This window comes from Passer domesticus, chromosome 7, assembly GCF_036417665.1.
Source record: "Passer domesticus isolate bPasDom1 chromosome 7, bPasDom1.hap1, whole genome shotgun sequence".
Classification (NCBI taxonomy): Eukaryota; Metazoa; Chordata; class Aves; order Passeriformes; family Passeridae; genus Passer; species Passer domesticus.
Window position 1 is genome coordinate 38,092,649 of NC_087480.1, and position 20,227 is coordinate 38,112,875.

The following is a 20,227-nucleotide window of genomic DNA, read 5'->3' on the forward strand; positions in this document are numbered from 1 at the left end:
AGGAGATATTAAATTCAGTTATTAAATGAACTATTCAGTTACAAGACCACAGGGGTTTTTAAAGCAACCTAAACACCAGCTTTAATCCAATTCATATCATTGTGACAGAGCCAAAGGCAGTAATATTTACTAATGAGAAACAGAACAGAGACAAATAATATTTTGACTGGGAGTTTAAAAACAAGTTTTATAACAAAAACATCCACTATTACTACATAGCATGAAGACAATCTCAATTTTACCATCACTTTGCAAAAACTACCAGAGAGCTAATGGGAATTCATGAGGATCTGGACAACTACCCAGCCACCAAGAGAGGAGTGAGCAGAACCCGTTTACTATGGCACCACGTTACAATTGTGTCCAACAGGGTTTCATTTTACACTTTTCTCTTTCTTACTGCCCAGCCCTGACATCCAGGCTGTTCCCCTCAACTGCACAGCATCCCCAGGTATCAAAAAAGAAGACAAAATAAAATAAAAATTTACTCCCGCCATATGTTTTGGCCTAAGTAATGGGCTCATCTGGTTCCCAGTTTCCAAAATCCAGGAGGATTTTCCACTGTTCAGGGGTGACAAAGGAACCACCTCTCGGTTGTTACTGAGCATAAAAAGAATTGCACAGCTGTGCAGAAAGCCCCTATCTGATCAAATTGCTAATCTGTCAAAAATCTCCCTGAAAGGCAATTCCAGGTGCCAATAGGCAGGATTAGTGACAGGAAAAGGATCCATGTGATGACAGAGTCCTGTTCTTTCTGCAGACTCCATGCTCCAAGCCATGAAACTCCCCTGAGGACTGACTGTCCCAAGGAAATGCCCGTGAACAATGACCAAGGCACTCAAGATGTTTCTCAAGGCTTCCACTCCCCAAAACTGCTTATTCTTGATGCAGTGAGATTATTCTGTTACCTCCTTCAAAAGTGTTCAGCTTTAGTAATAGAAACCACAGGTATTCATCGTGCAGCTCCACAGATAGGGATCTATCCCAAAAATGACACAGCCCAGGGAAGGATTTGGGATATGTTTTGTTAAGCCAACACCCCAATAACGGAGCAGCTGCTTTGAAGGAAGAGCCATGTCAGTAATCACTCCTTTAATAACCTGGGGAGGCTTTGAAAGGAGCACTGCCCACTCAGCCTGAGCAGACACATCCCAACAGGATGGAGATGTCACCTGCAGGTGCAAGCCTGGAGAAGGCATGTAAGAACACTCCCACAGCACCACTGCTCCACCCATCAGGGCAATGGCACTGGGAAAATGGGAGAGTCCCTCAGGAGGCACAGGAATCCACTATGGAGATGGGCTGGGAATGCCCAGGAGAGTCACCAACATCCTGACTGCAAATGCTTCCTGATCCACAGGCACTCTGGGCATCCCAGGCTCCTGCACTGGCAAGGGTGGGTACAGCAAGGGGAAGGTGGATTATGGAATCACAAAATCCTCCAGGTTGGAAAAGACCTCCAAGATCATCAAGTCCAACCATCAGCCCAACACCACCACTGTGTTCACCACTAAACCTTGTCCCCAAGTGCCACATCCACAAGTTTTTTTAACACTTCCAGGGATGATGATTCCACCGCTGCCCTGGGCAGCCCCTGACAATGCTTTACAGCCCTTTCCATAAAGAAATTTTCCCTAATATCCAACTTGATCCTCTCCTCCTGTCCCTGTTCCCTGGGAGCAGAGCCTGACCCTACCCTGGTTGCCCCCTCCTGTCGGCTTGGTTAAACCAGCGTTTTAACTCCAATTCAGTTTCTGACGTGTTTAAGGGCACAAAACAGTAAAAACTGAAATGAAATACACTCATCCTGCAAGTTGCTCTATGGGATAAATAGGGCAGAGACAGGGAGGGGGGGAATGAGCTGCAGGCAGAGCACCCAAAGCCGAGAATCAATAAACCATGTCCTGATGAAGAACAAAGAGGATACCAAGGGCTACACACTCCTCTACTGAGTCACAAATCCTTTGTACAGAACCAACAGCACATGAGTTCACTCAAACCAAAAGGTTCTTAATCCTGTCTTCCAGTAATCAGGCAAGAAAAAGCTAAACCATACTAAATCTTGTTTTGGGAATGAGTAGTTCAGATGTCTTTATCCAAATGCCCTGGAAACACGGAGTGTAAAATCTGAATACCTGTGGTAAAAAAGAATGCCATAGGGCACACAAATGATTATTAAAAAATTGTTCTTCAAACCCAGTCATAGAGAACTATATGCTTTCTTTGGAAGATTATGGTATTTTTAGAAAACTGCCTGAAGCAGCAAAAATTGAAAAAATAAACAGAGCAATAACAGGAGTAGGAGAAATCTCTACCTCTGTGTTTCCAGAATGTGCCTAAGGATTAAGTCAGGGAATTTTGAACTAGTCACTTCCCCATCCAGTCATGTATAACGAATTCAGAGGTATTAAAGTCTCTCAGCATCCCTGCAAAGCACAAGCCACTCACAGATGAAGCAACTTGGGTGAATTTTGAGTATGTGACTTGTCCAAGATAAAACAAGGCCCATAGACAGCTAAGACTACTCAATGTCTCCCAGCTTCATGTTAAGACTTCAAACATCCCATAAATCCTCCTGCTATCTTCCATCTGTAGCAATAAAAATAAAACTACAGTTTAATTTGAACAAAAAGGGTTTTTTCATTGCTAGAAACAGATAAAAATTCTGTAAGTTAGAAATACACATTTGGCATATGAAAAATGGAGGATACCAAGAGTTACTGTCTGGGAAGATGCAATTTAACTGATAAAATTTCAGTATTGGGGTTAGTGAGGGATAGCAAGGGAAGACACTGACACAAAGAATAAGAGATCTTAGCTATCCTTTGTAATAATTCATGCACAGATACCACCTCCATGGAACTGAGACCTGAGGCACTGAGTATCACTCCAGTTCCAGCTGCAGCTTGGCAGAATATCCACATCCTTTCTGAGGAAGACCCTATTCTGCTCTAGGTCACACCAATGTCACACTGACAGATTCCTGCTCTGATAGGATCTGCATGTGTTAAGATTAAAATAACTGAAAATTAAGAAACTTTGAAAATGTTCCTTCGCAACACAGACAATTTATCTCAGTCCAATTGAAATATGTACAGGACCTGTTAAATTGTTTCATGTTCCTCAGAAAGCTCACAGAAGAGCATCCACAAAGAAAGACAGAGTTCAAAAGTCCATGACAATAAAACATTTACCACCTGCTCAAAGCTTCAGGGAAATGTAAAATATATTCTTCAGTGCTGGTTGCAAAAGACTGTCATATTCTCCTTACATTAAAAATGCACAAAAGAAATCAATGGCAATGAAGGGACCAACCCAGATTAATTCATGGACTCTGCTCATTGCTTGACACCTCCACAAGCACAAAGTGTTCCTGTCACAATTCTAGAAGCAGCACAGGAGAGAGAATGGGTAAGGAAGAAAGAGGATGGGAAAGCTACAACAAAATAAGTAGATCTGTACCAAGTGGATTTCTAATTAACTCTAAATGATGAAGTGTTTTATGAAACCACTGAAGAGCTCAGTAGGATCTGGGCCCTTCCTCACTGTGGTGTGAGACCCTGGCACAGGGTGCCCAGAGAAGCTGTGGCTGCCACTGGATCCCTGGAAGTGTCCAAGGCCAGACTGGACAGGGCTTGGAGCAGCCTGGGCTAGTGGAAGGTGTCCCTGCCCATGGCAGGGGGTGACACTGGGTGATCCTTACAGTGTCTTCCCACCCAAACCATTCCCTGATTCTGTGGGATGTCCCAAGCCACCATCAGCCACTGAGATCTGCTGACTTCCCTTCCTCTTGGCTTGGTCCAAAGCACCTGCAAGTCAAGGAAAGCTGCAGTTCCTCATGTTTCAAAGAAATAAAACTTCATGACCCTAATCCAGTAAAACTGGCTCAAGGAAAAGAAGAAAGGGAAGAAATAAACTAATTTCCAAGCTGACTCTAAATTTAAACCAGCTCATTTCCTGTCTAGTCTTTCAGAGATGAAGGTCACAGAGCATGGGATGGGTACAGGGCATGCAGGGGCACATTCTGTGCTGGGTGAGTGCCCAGAGCCACTGCAGGATTCAGCAGGTATTTCACACACCCCGAGGCACTTTTCAGATGGCAATCTCCCCTCACAGCCAACACCTTAACAAAGCCTGGGATTCAAAAATTGGAGCAGTTTGTTTAAGGGGCCAATGAATCACAGAACCCCAGAATGATTTCTTTGGAAGGGACCTTAAAGCTCATCCATTGCCACCACAGGGACACTTTCCACTATCCCAGGTTGCTCCCAGCCCCATCCAACCTGGCCTTGGACACTTCCAGGGATCCAGGGGCACAAGATCTTCTCTGGCACCCTGTGCCAGGGCCTGCCCACCCTCACAGGGAAGGATTTCTTCCTAATATCTAATCTAAATCTCTCCTTTTATAGTTTCCCCCAGTCATAAACTTTAATATACAAATTTAGAGCCAAGAAAAATTACTCTCCAGGCTAAATATTTTATGTTCATAGAGGAAAAGAATTTTTATAACCTATAATCTTCCTACATCAAACCCTTCCACCTCGCACGCCTCATTCTTTCCTCTGACAGGCAAATGAAGGATCCCAAAGGGGATGCTAACCCTGGTGGGAACTCTCCACACTTACATCACGGGAAGAGGTCAGGTTGTGGCTGTTCTCCCCCAGGAATGACTTGATGCTGTGCATGATGTTGTCTCTGCGCTGCTGCCGGAACCTCTTCTCCTCATCACACAGGGCCATGCTGAACCGCAGGTCCGTGGAGGAGCTGTTTGGGAAAGGGACAGGCTGTCACAAGGGGCCCAATTCCAAACAGCATCACAAACACCTTCCCGGGAAACCAGCAGAAAATCCTCACCCACTTACAGAAGATGAAATGAAATGGTGTTTTTCATGTGACGCCATCCATCAGCTCTAGAGTGATGGAGGCAAAGTGCAATGTGTCTTCAAGACATGAATTGTATATAGAACTCATTAAAAGCAAATAATTAAATACAGCAAGTGAATTCTGCACTCACAATAATAAACCTACAGCACACATCATGCTGGCACACCACAGGAAAAACTCAGCACTTTTGTCTGTATTTTTCTCTGCGCTGTAGGATAAAAAAATGTTCACAAGACTGCAAGGATCTCAGTGCTGTACTTAATGTACAACTGCAGCTGCCACTTCCCATGGACAGCTAAGAGGAGGAGTGGACAAATCCACCCTGGTACCCACTGAAAAGCATACAGGGGTGAAATGGATCCATTTAGGCTCAGACAATAATTCCAGATTGGTGGAATGGATCCCTTTAGGCACAGATAACAATTCCCCAAATTAGTGAAATGGATCCATTTAGGTTCAGATAATAATTCCCCAGATTGGTGGTGAAATGGATCTGTTTAAACTCAGATAACAATTCCCCAGATTGGTGGAATGGATCCATTTAGGCTCAGACAATAATTCTCATATTTTTAAAGAAACCTATGATGCAATAAAATAATAGGATTAAGAAAAGGGAGAAAAAGAGTCCCTAGAAGCAATGTTCCAGGAAGATATCCACAATCTGCATGGCTATCAGGGAATAGCAGCAGAACTTGATAAGATCCTTTACATTTCAAAGCATAAGAAGACACAGCCAAGCATCTTGTGTTTATTTAATGTCAGAGATATTAAATGCTTGTAATGTACAAAGCCTGGCTGGTTCAGGGTGGTCTCAAGGACCACCCACAAATTCATTTTCCTAGTACAACGTGATGAGCAGAAATTATCCCTGAGGGATGTTTGTCATCCGGAGTAATCAGGAAATAACTTGACTATTACAGTGCTCAGTGCCCCTATTTATAGCTACAGACAAAAAATTACTCCTTAAATTCCTTGCTCCCAGAAAATCATTTTTAGACTTGAAATGTATTGTTCTGCTGATGCCTCAATATGATTTATGGTCTTTTGCCAGGATAGGTGAAGAATGAGGGAGAAAGACAGCTAGAGAGGGGAAAAAATGGGACAAAGAAAGGTAGCATCTGCTTGGCTTTTACATGGAGAACTCCTGGCCCTAAATCTTCACCTAAATCTTTACTGTGTAGTTTAAATACATTTAAATACATTTTAGGAGCAGCTCTGTAACAGCAGCTGAAAGTTCATGTGAGGGGCCAAGTTGCCAGAGAAGGTAAATCAGTGAGGATGAAGCTGCACCTGAGTGAAGTCTGTGGGTTTTTTAGAAACAAAGCCCTTGAGAAGGAAAAGCCTTGTCATATACCAGGCTGGGAGATCTATATAGGATGGCCACATTCCTGCAAACATTTGGAAGGGTCCCACCTCTTAGTCCCAGTAAGGGTGTTTAGTCAATAACACAATTACAACATGAAAATGAACCACAGTTGTAAAATCTCCTCACTTTTACAGTACCTGGTATTTCTATGCCACAACAAGGAATTTTTGCACTCTACCTCACATGTTTTTAAGAAAATCCCACCAGGTGGGACTCTTGGGGTGCAGGGCCAGGAGTTGGACTTTGATGATCCTTGTGGGTTCCTTCCAATTCAGGATATTCTGTGACTCCATGAAAATTTTAATGAACAGTTTAAAATAAAATTCCTTTGCTGCTGGTATATTTTCACCCTTTTTTCAAAAAAATATATGAGATACTCACCATACTTCCAGAGACAATTCCAAAGTCATTTCTGTGACCTAAACAAGAAATATTTAAATATTGTTACAGCACTTAGGGAAAACCCACAAACACACCTGGAACATCAACTACTACTGTAAGAACTTTTCATTCTTTCTTTCCTCTTCACTTTTTTTCAAAAAAGAGGATATTTTTGGCACATATGAATGAGACTCTTTTCTATAGATTTTTTTTTCAAAGCACACAGTATGATTCCAAAATATACCACTAGAATTGAATACAGTGGAAAATGTTGCTAAGTGCTGGCTTTCATTCCTCAGATCCCACAGCCTTGCCTTTCTTGCACTGCTAATCCCTTCCTGACATGCAATTCATCTCTGTCCTCAGGGGATCTGATGCTCTTCACCCACTCATGGCTGGCAGGAGAACCAGGAGATCACATCTAAGTGCCACCTGTGTGAGGGAATCACTGCTCTGTGTTCCACAGGAGCCACCAAGTGTCTCTCCACAGCTAAACATGCCTTAATTAGCAGTCAGAAAGGGGGAGTGCTTACAGCTTGCTGGAAAATGCAATAAATGTCACTGCACAATGGCTTCACTTGCCAGCCATCTGAACTGCCTGGCCACAAGCTATTTGTTGGCCTCCTCTGCCTTTCACAGAGCACTGAAAGAGCTGCCTGCAGACAAGAAGTTAAAAAATTATGATTAAAGCACCAATTCCCTGTCAGGCACAATCCAGGAGTACTGGCTGTGGAACTCAGACAGAATGGAGAGGTATTTTCACCCTCTCTCTGTGCAATGGCCTCGCTGGTGCAGACCTGGAGGAGAGACAGACTCAGACTGTCCTCTGTGTAAAACCAGATTCTCCTCCTCACTTGGGGCATGTGAGCACCAGGGACAGAGCCACAACACCCCAGACTGAAGGTCTGCCTGACACTCAGACAGCAGAGCAGGATCTGGGATGCACAGCTGCCTCTGACTCCCACATGCAGACCCAATTCCTGACAGGGGAATTGCAAATGAGGCAGGGTATGAGCAAGGTGGGAGAAAAAGAAAGAACAGGCAGAGAAACAACAAAGGGAAGACATGAACAAACAAAGTGAAGAGTCACTGAGGAAGCACTTCAAAGGCAGGGAAACAATTACATTATTCCCCACCTGGCATTACTAATTTAGAAAGCACTCCTGAAACCATGCAGTGATCCAATGCTTATAAAAATGTATGCACATGAAAGAAACCCTTGGAGGGAAGCATTCCAACAGGGAGATATCATGGCATTTTCTATACCTTACACAGACTGCCACAGACATTTCAGGACCATTACTTCATTTTCAGTTTCAGGAATTCTAGGTATATATTGCCTACATTGGCCTCAACCTGACTTCATCTCCCCTTAACTATTTGCTTTTAAATTTCAGAGTGTATTTGCCTTTTTTTGCACTGTTTTTTCCCTTATGACTCCCTACCAAACTTTGCTGAACGTTGATGAGAAGTTCAAGCAAGGCAAGGCCTTGTATTAATGCAATGAGCTCTGTGAACTGTGTTTGTAAAATGCATTCAAAAGTTCTATCTCACTGCCCCACTTCATGCCTGGCAGAACCAGGACTTGCTCTCAGCCCATGCTCTGGAAGCCCAAGAGTTACTGAAATGTAGTGAAATAAACATGCAGAAACTTCAAAAAATGCTGTGATTTTAAAAAGGAAAAATAATGGAGGGTATCAAAACTCCAACTGCCCTAAGGCTATGCCAAATGAAATGCTGAACTTCACATATGAAGCTCTCTGCTTTCCAATAAATAGGCCTTTAACCAGTTATTTGCTGTAACTACACTTTTAAAGTTGTATCACACAGAAAACAGCAGAACAAATCAAGATTTCTGATCATACAATCAACCATAGCCCAAACCAGAAATGCAGATGGTATTTATAGATTTCAGTATGTGCAGAACAAGCTCAATTCCACCCAGATTTAACAACAGTTTCCAGGAGTTACAGTGCAGGCAGACAAGCCCTGTTCAAGGGACTCCATCAGATTTGCAGACATGTTTAAAGGGAATAATCCAATTACTGCATCACCTGCATCACTGCATGTCAGCCAGGTCTGTGTTACAACAAGCCACTTCCAGAAAGTGAAACGTGTAATGATAAAAGAATTCCTGCAGCTTTCTGGAAGCCACAGGCAGCAGCAGGAGGGGCAATGCACTGACCAGCAAACTCTGAGTAACCTCACACTAACTGAGGCCATGAAACTAAACTGCACTGAGTGTGCAAGAAACTGCTTTAGGCAGAGAAAGTCCCAAACTAGACTTTTAAAGAGGAGTCTTCCAGCAGGGACACCAAGGCATTCACTGGCACTGTTTTAATTCTCCTCTCAGCAGGGCTGTAAGAAAATAAACTGAGGCTTGAAAGTGTCTTTAGGTTCTGTGTTTATCAGTGGGCAAGAGTGAATGCTCAGAAAACTTCTGACCAAGGTAAAGTCATGAATGCCCAACTTACATCATTGAAAGTTAGCTGGACCTCCTTCTTCTCTCCCAGTTTCAGAGAAGAGATGGGAAACGTGGATGTGCCAAGAGTCTCATCCATAACATAGTTGGCATCCATGAGAGTAACCTGGAAGAGATATCTGGATATTCAATTCCACTGCAAGAAATCCCTTTTTAATTCCATCAAGTCTGTGCCTGAAGTAAAAAAAAAAAATATATGGAAGAAGAATGGGCCTGACCCAACCCAGTCAATGCCCAGTGCTAACTGACATTTCTTTTAAACCAGGATAAGCACATGGACAGTGGAGATGGCACTTCAAGGAACTGAACTGCAGGAGTACACCAGGATAACTCACTGCCTTTCTGGCAGCAAATCTCACCATCTTTCTAATACCTTCAAATTCCACATACAGTAGAAGCAAAGCACAGTACCTTCAAATTTCCAGTCAGTAAAATTTCCCTATGGAGAAACTTGTATAGTTCTAACTGTGATAGGCCAAAAAAACCATCCAGCAACTTTTCAGAGAAGATGGAATCCACATACCCCAGCCTTGACTCTACAGACCAAGATTGTTACAGCAGTGATTTGGCAAAGTGTGCAGCATTCCAATTTACACAATGCTACTCTCTGTATCCAGCCAGACCTTCAAGTCTCTTCTCATACCCTCCATGCTGGAGCAGAGACCTTTAAAAAATGTGATAATATCCAAAGAAGGATGTGGATATGGCAGAACACCTTTCCATGCTTTTGCTCTAATCCACCTGGATCTATGTTTAGTAGACTTTTTTCCCCAGTGGCTCCTTTCCAAGTCCTCAAGATATATAGAAAGAATTTCAAATTCTCGTTTAGATGGTTTTTATTAAATGAGATCTCCAGACTGATTTGATTTATGAGTTCTTTTTCCACTTTGTGGCATTATATCTTCTAAAACATCACATGTTCATGGCTTGGACTGTATCTTTTGCAGAAAACAAAAGGAATCAAGATACAATCACTTGAATAATTAGCTGCTACATCTGGGATCAGCCTCTTCTCAGCTATAAAGAATCTTCTTCATCCTGTGCCACAAGCAAACCTTTGAAATTACAAATTCTCCTTATATTAGGACAGAGTTCATTATTTTAATGGTATTTGCATTGTTCTGTTTCCTTACAGAACTTTATGCCCATTCCTGCAATCTCTGAGTGCTGTCTCTTAAAACCAAAAGCAAAAACTTCTTAGTGGGGTTTTGAAGAGCTGTTTACACTTCAGAGGGAAAACTGCACTTGGGATAGAGTTAAAGATGCAGATTGAAACAATCCAAGGAATCACAAGGATTGTGGAGTCTGACCTTTGGAATTCACAGAGGATTTGGGTGGGGGGGGGGGGTGACTTTACATATTTTTGACACTGCACTCCATTCCAGAATCCAAAGGCTCTTCCCTACACTACAAAGTCCACAATTAACCATTATTTAATGTTATCATCTACTCTTTGCAGGCAATCATCAGGGAATTTTATTGCACTGTCTCAGACCCAGCAACAGTCTTTAGTTATTGTAAAGACATATTTCTACCTATAATCCATCTTGCTGTGTTTATGACTGTAGTAACTTTATCCTTTTCAAAACCCTTGAACCAAATTTTGTCTTCAACAAATTCAAACATTCCTAGAGAACCTGCCTAAGTGAAAGGGAGCTCAGAGAAGGAGCCAGGCTCTGCTCCATGAGGGCCAGCAATGCACCAGAGGAACAGGCAGGAACTAATGCCCAGGAAATCATTGTGAATTCCTTAATATCTTTAGTGCAGGATGCACTTCATGATCCAGCAAGCAGACCATGGGTGTAATGCTCAAACTGTGGACCCTTCCTCAGGAACACAGGGAACTTGCAGGAAGCACAATTCCCTTTCAGACCCAAGGTCTGATGGTCACAAGCTCAAGGAATACCTTTGCAGGCTGCAGCCTCTGAAGGTTTGGCAAATTTAGACTGAGCTCTGTAAGCTAGGGTCAGTAGAGAGCAGGTGGCAGGGCCATCCTCTATGAAGAACAGAGCTCACAAAGGACCAGAGCTAACCTTAAATCCTTGCCATGCCCATTCAGAAAACACTCACACCTAACATTCAGCTCTGGTGTGCAGCCTGTATAGTTTAACACATGAGTGTTAAACTCTGAACAGTGGCTTGGCCAACAAGGCTGCACATGGAGTGTGCAGAAGAGCCCTGGGTGGGCTCCAGGCAAGGAGGACACAGCAGAGCCAGCCTTTTGCTTTGTCTCCATGGGCAGACACTTGACTTAAGCCCCACCTATTCTCTATCTCTAAGAGCTGTATCAGGGCAGGAAGCAGGGAGTACTCTGCAGCTGATATGAGGAACAAGAAGTTACTATCCCTCAGAAGCTGTCCAAAAGATGACAGGTAAATCTTGTAATGACTCTTCAGGCTACTCCTTAAATAACTCAATTTATCCAACACTGTTTGCTTAGCATCACAGCTAAACCAGATTTAACATTTTAATCAAAGGGGTGATCTTGAGGCATCAGATGTCACACATGTGTGACCCACTGTTGTTTTACCCTTCATCTGCCCCGCCTAGCCATAGGATTTACCTCCAGAACATTCTCCAGATTGGGGTCCAGAATGAACTCGAAGGTCTCATTCCACACAGGGTTGATGTCATTGTTGAAGTGCTTGGTTCTCTTCCTGCAGTCAGGGGCAGTGGGGATGAACAGCTCCACGTAGGGATCTGGAGTGTCAACTGTGGGGCAGAACACAGGTCAGGCAAGGGACAACTCCAGCTTGGGCTGGAAAAATTGATACAATTCTGTGAAACCATGGACCTCCTCATGTTAAAGGACAGAAAGATATGCAACTCTTCAAGTTACATAAATGTAATGACACAAATGATACAATAATATCAACAATCTCCCCAAAAGAAACATTGGGGTTTTAGAAGGAGAGGGGCAAAGCCTTGAGCAAACAGAAGGGCACAGGGACTGAGTCAAGTTTATGGGGAATATGCAAAACCTGCCAGAGAGTAGTGTTTTTAAAAGCTTTTACTTCTTCCTCTCTTTCTAGCCTTTAATGGCTCTGGCTCGTGTCACAGCAGCAAGTATCCCATAAAACAATGAAAACAAGCAGTTTGCTGTGGGTTTTGGATCCTCTTTCACCTTTGCTGGTTTGGGAGTGATGGAGGAGATCTGTCACAGCACTGCAGTGCTGCACACAGCATAAGGAGCACTCTGAAACACTGCCACCACCACAGGTGGTGCCACCCCCACAGCTCTGGGGAGTCACCACAGGATGAGGACACCTCATTTACAGAGCAGAGCCCCGACTGGAAACAGAGATATGGGAACTGCAGCTGGCAGGAATTACCAGGGGGAGAAAAGAAAACATTGGCAAATCCCATTGGATGTGTCTAATAATAGCCATTCCTGAGAGCACAGAGTGCAGCCCTAAAAATTTCTAACAAGTTAAAGCATGCAGGGCTTTTCTGTACAATGAGGGGTTTATTTTGTGTCAAATGGGGCCAGGGCTCAGATGCCTCCCAGGAGAGCAGGGGAAGTTATTTCTGTGGTTGGGGGTCACAAAAAGCCTCCTGCTCTGCTCTGGTGAAACACCCACAACTTTCCAGCACTGAAACATGGAATCTCAGAATATCCTGAGCTGGAAGGGACCCACAAGGATCATCAGTGCAACTCCAGGCCCTGCCCAGACAGCCCAACAATCCCACCCTGTGCATCCCTGGGAGTGTTGTCCAAACTCTCCTGGAGCTCTGGCAGCCTTGGGGCTGTGCCCATTCCCTGGGGAGCCTGGGCAGTGCCCAGATTAAATCCCATCACGAGGAAAAGCAAGTCCAAACATTCCTCCTTGTACACATTTTCAGTCTAAAGATGCTTTTTTTCAATAAAGGCAAATTTTAGAAACTCTGGAAGTTCAATAAGACCTTATCCATGAGACTCCTGAGGCCCAGAATCACTTCTCCCTCCTGCTGGGGAGAAGAAGGAAAAGAGGAAAACAAAGAGGTTGGGTAATTTCAAATCAAATCAAATCAAATGTCTTTTGGGGAAAAATCCCTGACCAAACAACCAAAAAAAAAGGCTCTTGGAAACCACTCAGGAGGTTCTGAATGTGTCCCCAGGCAAATCCTATTCAGTGTTATCCTAATTCAACTTGTCAAGGAGTTCTCCCCTGTGCTCCATACCTGTGGGGGCTCACCTAATTGCTACACTGAGGTGGTCTCAGTGCTCCCTGAGTAATGAACAAGCAGCTATTTAAAGCTGGGGATCAGTGTGGAAAGGCTTTAAATAGCAACCTTTATTAGCTCCTGAGGAATTATGCCTGATCTTGTCTCTTCATCATGGGCAGGGGAACTGGGGGATCAAGCCCCAAGTCTTTCCTCACAGGCAGATGTTCCAACCTGCCAACTTTTCCATTCCTTTCAACACAAAGCTCTGCCACAAAGAAAGAATCAAGAGAAACAAGGTTCTTTGAAATGAAAAATCCATGAAGTGACAAGGTCTTGCCAAGTCTTGATATCCAGCATGACTTTGGCAATAAACACCCAGGGTTACCCTGCCAAGAGACTGAAGTTACCTACAAAAACCTGGATTTCAGACAAAATCCTGATGGCTGAGCAGAGCTCTGGGCAAAAGATCAATGCCTCCCTCTCCATTCAGATCATGCTATGATCAGTCCCAACGCTTACAAAAATCCAGTTTTTCTTATCAACACAAACAGCAAATGGTTTCCTATCCATATTCAAAATCCCAAAGCATGTAGAAACCCCAGACCTCTGACATGCAGATCCATCACTACCTTTCTATCAGGCAAATCCCAGTGAGTGTTGAAACAGAAACTAAACCCAAGGCATGGATCAACTAACTTGGAAAAATTAGTCTTGGTAGTTCAGTACTGCCAAGTCATCTCACTCCATCTCTTTATTAGCTTCTTAACCCAAGGCAAAGATTTAATCATCTGCCCTTTCATGTTTGAAAGTTTATTTGGAGCTTTTTCAGTTAAGAAAATGAAAATCTATTCTTTTTAACTTCCTTCTTTAGATGAAGAGAAAATATATAGGAAGACTGCTTGCTCTGATTAAGATATTGCTATAAGCAATACTAAATACTTCTTTAAGATATATTATATTAATCAAAATCTCACTCCTTGGACAGGGACCAAAAACTACCAGCAACCTGGCAAATAACACAGAAGTATTCACTTAATGTGTTTCAAAACACTGAAGTTATCAAATGTACATTAAACAGCCAGTGTGCACTCTCAGCATTGATGTTTTTATTCCTGCCTGGGCTTTTGCTAATTGATTTGCCAGGTAATGTTAAAAAACTAAGCTGAAAATGTAACTAAAGATAGCTTGATCACCACTGTTATCACAGAATGGTTTGGGTTAGGAGGGAACTTAAAACCCCTCCAGTGCCACCCCTGCCATGAGCAGGGACAACTTCCATGAGCCCAGGGTGCTCCAAGCCCTGTCCAGCCTGGCCTGGGACACTTCCAGGGATCCAGGGGCAGCCACAGCTTCTCTGGGCACCCTGTGCCAGGGCCTGCCCTTCCCCTCACAGGGAAGGATTTCTCCCCAGTATTCCATCTGTCCCTGTCCTCTGGCAGTGGGAAGCCATTCCCTGTGTCCTGTCCTTCCATCCCTTGGTCCAAAGTCCCTCTCCAGATCTCCTGGAGCTCCTTTAGGCACTGGAAGGCTGCCATCGATATTTTGTTTTTAAAAGGAAGAATTGTTATGGTGTATGGGTCAAAAGCTGATGTTCAATCGTAACAATGACTGAATTACCTATGAATTGTCTGAGAATGATCTCTAGCTGGACCTGATGACCCTAAAGGTCTTTTCCAGCCTTAAGGATTTTGTGTAGGAGCAGCACTGTTGGGGAAATGGTCTCTTGTTGCAGCAGCTGCCTCAGCAGCAGCCGCCTGGGGGAATTGCACTTGTTCCCAGGACATTTCTGAGGAAAGCAGAGTTTCTGTGCAGCTCAGCCCTAAGGCTGTTCCTTATGCAAGCGCTGCTGCTCCATCACCATTTCTCAGAAACAAGGCAGGCTGAACCAACAATTAAGCACAAGTATCTCAAACCCCACCTGCATTCTACAAAACACAATTAAGGCTTTCAGCACTGATGCCAATGAGGGTCCTACAATTAGCAGCTTGGAGGCAGATGAAGTCTTGGGTAATTAAAATAATGTTGGTGATAATTCAGATTTACAGGCCCCCCCCACCCCCAAAGCTCCAGGGGTTGAAGACACACATCCAAAAACAAGAGCAGAGTCAGCATCCCCTCTGCTGGTTTTAAACTGCTGCCTTGGGAATGGCTGAGAGGTAGAAAGTAAGGACTCACTGACTTCTCCTCAACTGATTTATCTCCTGGTTAAGTCATGGCTATAGGATTCTCCCTTTGAATTGCATTATGAATCACCAAGTGAAACACATAGTGGACAATAATTAGGGTCAAACATTTTCACAGTGAAAAATGAGTAATGCTTTAAGCAATCTGGCTATTAGAGAAACCTGTAAAATTTTCTGCAATGACTGGAAACCATTTGATCTTATGCTATTAAGATTGGTGAGATGGTTGTCATCAGGCCTCTATATTAATATGATTAATATTTCAGATATATGATTTATATCAACAGCATAATTATCATAAAGAAACTATAGAAAGCCTGTTCAAATATAATACTGAGATAGACACATATCTATCTCAAAACAAAAAGTGGTAATAACCCTGAATTTATCCCCCATCAAGTGCAATCCCATTGATAAAAACTTACTAGGTCCCAAATGACCATCTTTGTGTATTTCCCACCATTTTTTTGGCTTGCTGCACCACAGTACAATTTGTTTAGCACATGCAGCTGAGTAGTCTGGCTGAGGTCAAGCCAATAATGGGAATTTTTGGATGACCTCTCTCTCCTCAAAGGGGAAGGAAGCTAAATAACAACAGAATTTCTATTCAAATTTTGAATTTTATGGGGCCTCAGAGTGGCGTGGAAATATGAGTTGGTGTCTCTGCCTCAGGGGAAAAAGTAATGAATTTTAAAATCATGGGTTTTCCCATTTTCATGTGATTTTTTCAGTTTTTAAAAAGGGAATTTTTAAAAACTGCACTAATCAATAACTGTGCCTCTAACCATGGAACAGATACTTGAAATGCTCCAGACAAATCCATAGCCTAGCAATAATACAGATGCCAGGAGACCTGCCAGAAGGCCACAGCAACCTAAAAACCCCAGTAACTCCCTGCTGCTTGTGTTTAAAGCACCACAGGGAATGGCGGGGCTGGCGGCTTTGGGGATTTTGCAAAGGGCTGATGCAGTGCCAGATTTCGTGAGCGGAAGGTGACTCCAAGGGAAGTAAGGCAGCTCTGAAGCAGCAGCTATGCTATGAGAAATCCTGGGATTAGGTAACACCTTCATTAAAAATTATTTGTGCCTTTTATGACAGTTCTTTTCATCTGTGGCGTTACTTCAGTGGAGGGAAGAACCAGCTCCCAGCACAGGCGCTGCACTATCACCCAGTTCACTGCTGCAGGACACCACTGCTTCCACTGATCCAGCCTTGAAAAGGCAAAAAAACCTCAAACAAGTCAGCTTTTGGTCAAACCACATTTGTAGAAGTGCCAAGAGGAAAAGAAACACTGCCTTCTCTAGGTTATCTGCACAGGCCCCTTTGCAGATACACACTGAAAAGTGACTGAAGCATTAAGCAAAACAACATTTTTCTAGTACTGTGCCAGCATCAAAGGGGTTTAGGGTTTTTTCATTCATTTCAGTGCCTAGTTCTCACTGCCAAACCAGTGAAATATCTCGCTCCATGTGTTGGCTTTGCACAGCCTGGTTTTTGGTAGGGGGTTACAGGGGTGGCTTCTGTGGGAAGCTGCTGGAAGCTTCCACCATGTCCAGCAGAGCCAGTCCCGGATGGCTCTGGAGAGGGACATGCTGCTGGCCCAGGCTGGGCCAGTGAGAGAGGCTGGTAATGCCTCTGGGATAACAGATTTCAGAAGAAAATCAGAACAATGTGGGACACAGGTTTTCTTCTAGTCAGAGAAGAGGAGGAGGTGAGAACATGTGAGGGAAACAACACGGAGACACTGAGGGCAGTGGAGAAGGAGGGGCAGGAGGTGCTCCAGGGGCCAGAGCTGAGATTCCTCTGCAGCCATGGTGAGACCAGGGTGAAGCAGCTGTGCCCCTTCATGGGGAATGCAGAGATCCACCCCCAGCTCCTGGGGATCCACAGGGATGCAGAGATCCACCCCCATCCCATGGGGATCCACAGGGATGCAGAGATCCACCCCCATCCCATGGGGATCCACAGGGATGCAGAGATCCACCCCCATCCCATGGGGATCCACAGGGATGCAGAGATCCACCCCCATCCCATGGGGATCCACAGGGATGCAGAGATCCACCCCCATCCCATGGGGATCCACAGGGATGCAGAGATCCAGCCCCATCCCATGGGGATCCATGGAGGATGCACAAATCCACCCCCAGCCCATGGGGAGGTGCCCATGGCAGGGCAGGTGGATCCCTGGAGGAGGCTGTGATCCAGTGCAGACCCAGTGGAGAGAGGGCCCTGCTTCCAGGCTGGAGCAGCCTGTCCTTGGAGGCTGCACCCCATGGAAAGAGAGCCCCAGACCGCAGCAGTTTTGGGAGGGCTGTGTGCCCTGGGAGGGACTCACCTTGTGGCAGGTGTGGTCTGGCTGCTGCTCTGGAGCAGCTGGAGCAGTTCCCAGGGAACTGTCTCCTGTGGGAGGGACCCCACGGCCTCACAGGGAAAGGACTCCTCTCCTGAGCAGCGGAAGAAAATCTCGGTGATGAACTGACCAAAACCCCCTGCCCTGTCTCCCTGTGCTGTCGGTGGGAAGGAGGGAGGGGCTGGAGGGAAAAAGGTGTTTTAAGGGATAGTTTACTTCTTGTTATCCTCCTCTGATTCTGCTAGTAATAAATTCACTTTGTACTTCTAAGCCACGTCTGTGAAATGCATAAATGAACATCCTTGAGTTTTAAGAGCTTTTCTTTGGTACAGATGGATCTGTGGGACAGCTGGAATCCTACAACATACAAGGCAGTATCCAGATGATGAACCACAGAATGGGTGAGGTTGGAAAAGATCTCCCAAGACCACTGAGCTCAACCATCAGCCCATCATCATCCCTGTGTTCACCACTAAACCTTGTCCCCAGGTGACACATCACATGGTTTTTGGACACCTCCAGGGATGGGGACTCCAGCACTGCCCTGGGCAGCCCCTGCCAAGGCCTGAGCACCCTTTCCATGGAGAAACTCCTCCTGATGTCCAACCTGAGCCTCCCCTGGCTCAGCCTGAGGCCGTTCCCTCTCCTCCTGTCCCTGTTCCTGGGGGCACAGCCCGACCCCCCCGGCTGTCCCCTCCTGTCAGGAGCTGTGCAGAGCCACAAGGGCCCCCTGAGCCTCCTTTTCTCCAGACTGAGCCCCTTTCCAGCTCCCTCAGCCCCTCCTGGTGCTCCAGACCCTTCCCAGCTCTGTTCCCTTCCTTGACTCCAGCCTCTCAACATCTTTCTTGTCATGAAGGCCCCCAAACTGACCTCAGATTCTTCAGCTCATGCTTTTCAAATAACATTTTCAAAACTAATTAAAAGTCTCCTTCAGGCAGCAACCTGCAGAACTCCTTACCCAAAGAGCTGTGGATGAGAAGACCTATGTGGACTGAAGGAAAACCAGTAAATTTTCTGCAAGAGAAACTCAGTGACAGCTGATGACCCCAAAGGCACATCCAGCTCAGGGAGTCTCACTGAAGGCAGCCAAGGAGAGGGTCAGTGTGAAGTGTCACATTCTTACCCTGTTTGTATTTTTGCTTTACATCTCACTATGACTGATGTTGTTCCCAAGTCTCCCTTGGATCAGCCAACCCTAACACAACTCCAAAGCACTCCTGGGACAGGGGATGAAAGGGAAAAGAATCAAAAGCAAAAAGAAGTCAAATTAACACAGGGGACAAATGGGAGCTTCCTCCTAAATGGAGGAAGTGAAAAGCCCAAACTGGGGGAACAGTGATGTCCACAGGTCCTGGAGGGGAGCCCCACCAGGAAGCTTTGCCTGGAGACAGGACAGCACATGGGACAGTGTCCCAGCTGAGAACACCATGACATACACAGTAACACCTTACCACATCAGAAGGCTTCAAGCATCCACCCTTCTTGTTCTTTAACCCAACTTTTATCCCCTCACACTGATGCCCTGCCCCTGTGTGCCTCTGCTCCCTTTGGTGTTGCTCAGTGCCCCTGGGCACTCCATGGCTCATTGCTGTCAGTGCTGCTCACCTGCTGCTCACAGCTGCACCCACTGGGGATGGGGCTGGGCCAGCCCCACTCACAATCACCACACACTCTGTGCCCACAGGACAGGAACAGCTCCCAGCCAAGCTCTGGGGCTGGTCACAGCCTGGCAGGGCCTGGAGCAGGGACAGGGGGTTCTCCAGACACACAAGATGGATCCCAGGCCTGAGCCAGCACGGCTCCATGTCACCATCACTGCATAACAGAGTCATGGGAGAGCTTCCTAAGAATGGTGAAAACTTGTTCCCAATCTCACAGAAACAGGTCTTCCCTCAGTAACTCCATGGCAGGCACTCACAGACTGAATTTCTCATCAAAATTATATTTTTGCAGCTGGGAAGAGCAGTATTATCTGGATCAGCTTCACTGTGGAACACACAAGGCTGTTTCCAACATGACTTCTACCTCCCAGTATTGGATATCCCTACAAAAGCAAAAGGATACTGGGTGTGCCAAGGAAACTGAAAATTTTGTCGCCTCAGTGTTAGACTGAGATCTGCAGTAGACATCTTGAGCAGCTGTTAGCGGCACTGTTCATTTAAGAATTTTTTCTTTTATCCATCCTTTATGGATCCACATTTCAGCCACATGAAGATTTGCACATGCAGCTTGTAGGATGTGGAGGATTGGCCAACTCTGACCTACTTTTCCCAGGCTGCTAGGCTGGAAAAGGGGAGCAGTTTAGCTTGTTTTCCCCTTGCAAAAACCAGGAGCTGCTCCAGGGCCTTACAAGAAGAGCCTTATCTGATGGCACTGCACCAGGTAAGTGCTCTGTAGCTAATTCAGGGTGCAGGACTGGCCAGCTGAAGTCCAGA

General features: G+C 45.0%; 1 protein-coding gene across 2 annotated transcripts in view; it reads right to left on the bottom strand.

Moving 5' to 3' along the window:
* The window catches only part of PLA2G4A (phospholipase A2 group IVA), a 68,263-nt gene that overhangs the window by 21,877 nt on the left and 26,159 nt on the right, over nucleotides 1-20,227 (bottom strand). For both annotated transcript variants that reach the window (XM_064427759.1, XM_064427760.1), the window contains 4 exons: nucleotides 11,677-11,825; nucleotides 9,106-9,219; nucleotides 6,632-6,669; nucleotides 4,626-4,764 (listed from right to left, as the gene is read on the bottom strand). In XM_064427759.1, coding sequence (XP_064283829.1) covers nucleotides 4,626-4,764; nucleotides 6,632-6,669; nucleotides 9,106-9,219; nucleotides 11,677-11,825 — 440 coding nt within the window. The remainder of the gene's footprint in view (nucleotides 1-4,625; nucleotides 4,765-6,631; nucleotides 6,670-9,105; nucleotides 9,220-11,676; nucleotides 11,826-20,227) is intronic.